At 39.3% G+C, this 3,628-nt stretch overlaps 1 protein-coding gene across 1 annotated transcript; it reads left to right on the forward strand.

Annotated features, from left to right (window-relative positions):
- Positions 1–454: 454 nt before the first annotated feature.
- LOC103609857 (olfactory receptor 2M2-like) lies at positions 455–1,402 on the forward strand. The gene has a single exon (XM_008594130.1). It carries the CDS (start codon positions 455–457, stop codon positions 1,400–1,402), a length of 948 nt encoding a protein of 315 aa, XP_008592352.1.
- Positions 1,403–3,628: the final 2,226 nt, after the last annotated feature.

Here is a 3,628-nt window from a genome sequence, read left to right on the forward strand (position 1 = left end):
ACGATGATTCACTGTGGGTGGAGTTTACTTCCCCACTTTACTGATATTGCCTTCTACATGTGACTTGCTTTAGTCACGGGAATGTGGTTGAAAGTGACAGAGTTTGTTCCAAGCTCGGGCCTTAAGCTGAAGCATGTGGTTCTACTTGCCTGTTTCTGGTTTCTGCCGTCCCCCATGAGAGCAGCAGGCCCCAGAATGAGAGACGTGCAGTGGAGTGTGCCTGAGATCGGCCATCAGTGCACAGCAGAACACCCAGCTGACTCGCAGACATGGAATTTACGAAATCACACGTTTGTTCTCATAGACACTGAAATTTGGAGAATTGCCTTTTACATTACATTATTGAAACAATAGCTGACCAATAAAGCATATTTCAAAAGGTCTTATAACATTTCATTTGCTTTTTGTTTTCCTTGCCTTTTTTTTAATAGGCTCAACCAGATCAGTCCCAGCCATGGAGGGAGGAAATGAAACATTTACAACAGATTTTATCCTTCTGGGACTCTTCCCCAATATGAAGTACGTCTGTATCCTTATTCACACTATCATCCTGATCTACCTTGCTGCAGTCACTGGGAACTTTATCCTGCTCCTCCTGATATGGATGGACTTGAGGCTCCACACCCCAATGTACTTTCTTCTCAGCCAGCTCTCTCTCATAGACCTGGCCCTCATCAGCAGCACTGTTCCAAAGATGGCAATCAACTTTTTCTCTGGAAGGAAGAACATCACACATCTTGCCTGTGGAACTCAGATATTTTTCTTCTTTACTCTTGGAGGTGCTGAATGCATCCTCTTGACCCTCATGGCCTATGATCGTTATGTAGCTGTATGTAACCCCCTGAGATATGCAGTCATCATGAACCAGGGGGTCTGTGTGCAAATGGCCGTAGTGTCTTGGATTGGGGGTATTTTAGCTTCAACAGCTCATACAATCTATACCATGAATCTACCTATCTGTGGCTCCAGGGAAATCCACCATTTTTTCTGTGAGATGCCAGCGATTATGAAGATCTCATGCACAGACACTGCCACCTATGAGCTGGTTGTCTTTGTGATGGGCATTGCCTTTATTGTCATCCCTTTTGGACTTATCATGACTTCCTACACCCTCATTTTTCTCACTGTTCTTCATATGAAATCCCTCAAAGGTGGAAGGAAAGCCTTAGCCACATGTACCTCCCATCTTATGGTAGTAAGTTTTTATCTAGGACCATGTGTTTATATGTATATGACACCTGGTTCCTCCCACACCCCTGAGCAGGAGCAGGCTGTGTCTGTATTTTGCACTGTCCTCACACCCATGCTAAACCCCCTCATCTACAGCTTGAGAAACAAGGATGTGCTGGAAGCTCTTCAGAAGGTCCTGGGAAAACATCCAGTAATTAAACAGAACACATAATAGACAAGATAGAAAACAAAACTCTAGAAAATCCAGAGGCAAAGACTAAAGGAGTGTTCATAATTGCATTTTTCAGCATAAGCATTTGATGCAGCCCTATAGATAAATCTCATGGATGAATTCAATCTACAGTATTAATTCAATCATAAAAGAATTGTTAGAAGCTTTTTCTTAATCAGTTTCTAATTGTTTATCCAAAAGATCAATTCAACTGCTGTTCTTCAAACCCAATGATAAGCATAGACAAAGTACCAATCTTCTCTTTCTGTGCCTGTAATATTGAGACATTTGTCAGTGTCGTTGAGACTCATCTCTGTTTATTGTTGCTGGTGATTCCAATCTTACTAATTTTCATCATTGGAAGTACCAACTTTCTGGAAATACAAATTTGACTAATAAGTTAAAAAGTGGGTCTTATCATGGGCAATCATAACATAACTTTTCTCTCTTTATCGCTTGAATGCCTGGAAAACCCAAAATTTGGGCTCTATTTCCCTTACCTATACTGGGTGGAAACTTTCCTTATCATTCTCTGTTAAGAAAAAGTTTTCAGATCATTTATATTGTAGAAAAACAGAAATTATATGCGTTATTCAAAAACTAATGCACCTAAACTTTAGTAACAACAGCAAGTCTGCTGTGGGTGAGTGAGGCACAGATGCCTTCTCTCTCGGCAATTTTCAAGCCACTCTTACGAGACCCAGGTTTAGACCCCTTCTACAGTGACTGCAGGTGGAACTCAGGAGAAAAAGGGAAAGTAAGGATCTGGAAAAACTTTACATACCTTCCGCCTACCTACCTGTCTGTGGAAAATACTAAACAATCTCTCTGGGATAAGTACATATTCACAGCTACACTTCTTTTTCTTGTAAGATATTTTAACTTCTTAAGAACTATAATTCATCAGTAAAATAGTGTAGATAGGTCACCGTGAATAAACAAAGATAAAAGTGACTGGATTCTTTATTGGGGTTGTCAGTAAAGGTAAAGTAATTGCCATAGAAGGGAATGGGTTGAAAAGAATAAAGGGCCATGAGTAAGGTTTGGTTAACCAATGGAGATGAGTGAAGTTTCAGTGGGTTACATGAGCATTAGATAGGTGTCCCACTGGGGACCTCAGAAGGTGATCCATGGTGGCATGGGAAGGACACAAATTGCTGCCTCAGGCCAGAGTGGAGCTTGCCTACCTCTCCACGTAGATCACAGATCAAAGGCAGGGAGGCCAACCAGATGCTACAAGATCAAAGGCTGAAAGGGGCAACTACACAAGCTCTATTTTTGTGACTTTGTGACAACTTCTTTTAAGACAATATCATCCCCATTATGAAAAAAAGACATTAAAGTCCCATTGGAATTGGTGAGTCCCAAAGCTAGGGCCCTAGTCAAGTTTCTAGATGAAGTAAGATTTTCTTGATTTTTTTGTGACTAATGAAATGTCTCCAGGCTCTCAGCACACATGAATCACAAGGAAACTTTACAATGAAAATGTACTTCAATAACCATTATCAGCAACAACCAGTGTTATTCCTATGCAAGAAATAAATTTAAATTGCATTATTTAGTATTCAACACTCCTCAGGTCATCAAAAATCAAAAAGCAGTCAAATCTGTTAGTGGATAGGATGTACAGAAAAGGGCATATCTTGTGTATAGCTGGTATAAATGTGCAATGTTATGCCATTTTGGAATACAATTTATTATAATTAAAAATTGCTTGCCCTTCTCTGTAAGAATTCCAATTTAGGGAATTTTTCCAAATAAATGACATATAAATGTTAATAAATAACATGTGCACATGCACGATTTTGGTGAATTATTATTCAAACGTGAGAATAACCAGAATGATAATGGTTTAATAAATTGTGGTACATTCATATCAGGGAAAATTATGCAGCTTTTGTAAGCAATGATGGGAAACTATACAAGATAACTAGGAAGATCTTACTAGTGAATTTTGAAAAAGAAAACAAGATTCAGAGTCAAATGTATAGAATAATAAAAATTAATTTTTAATAAAATAGTGATCCCAAACCTGCTAAGTGCGTGTATGTGTGTGTACGTGAGAGACGAGAGAGAGAGAGAGAGATTTTATTAATAAAAGTAATTAGATGACTTCCATGGTTTTACAGGAAGATGGAGCTTGATCTGTGGGGGGAAAAGTGATGTCCATAATTAAGAAAAGTTAAAAGTAATGTGGGGCCGGCCCGGTGGCGCACTGGAGAGTGC

The sequence above is a fragment of the Galeopterus variegatus genome, unplaced genomic scaffold (assembly GCF_000696425.1).
Source record: "Galeopterus variegatus unplaced genomic scaffold, G_variegatus-3.0.2 Scaffold10204, whole genome shotgun sequence".
Taxonomy (NCBI): domain Eukaryota; kingdom Metazoa; phylum Chordata; class Mammalia; order Dermoptera; family Cynocephalidae; genus Galeopterus; species Galeopterus variegatus.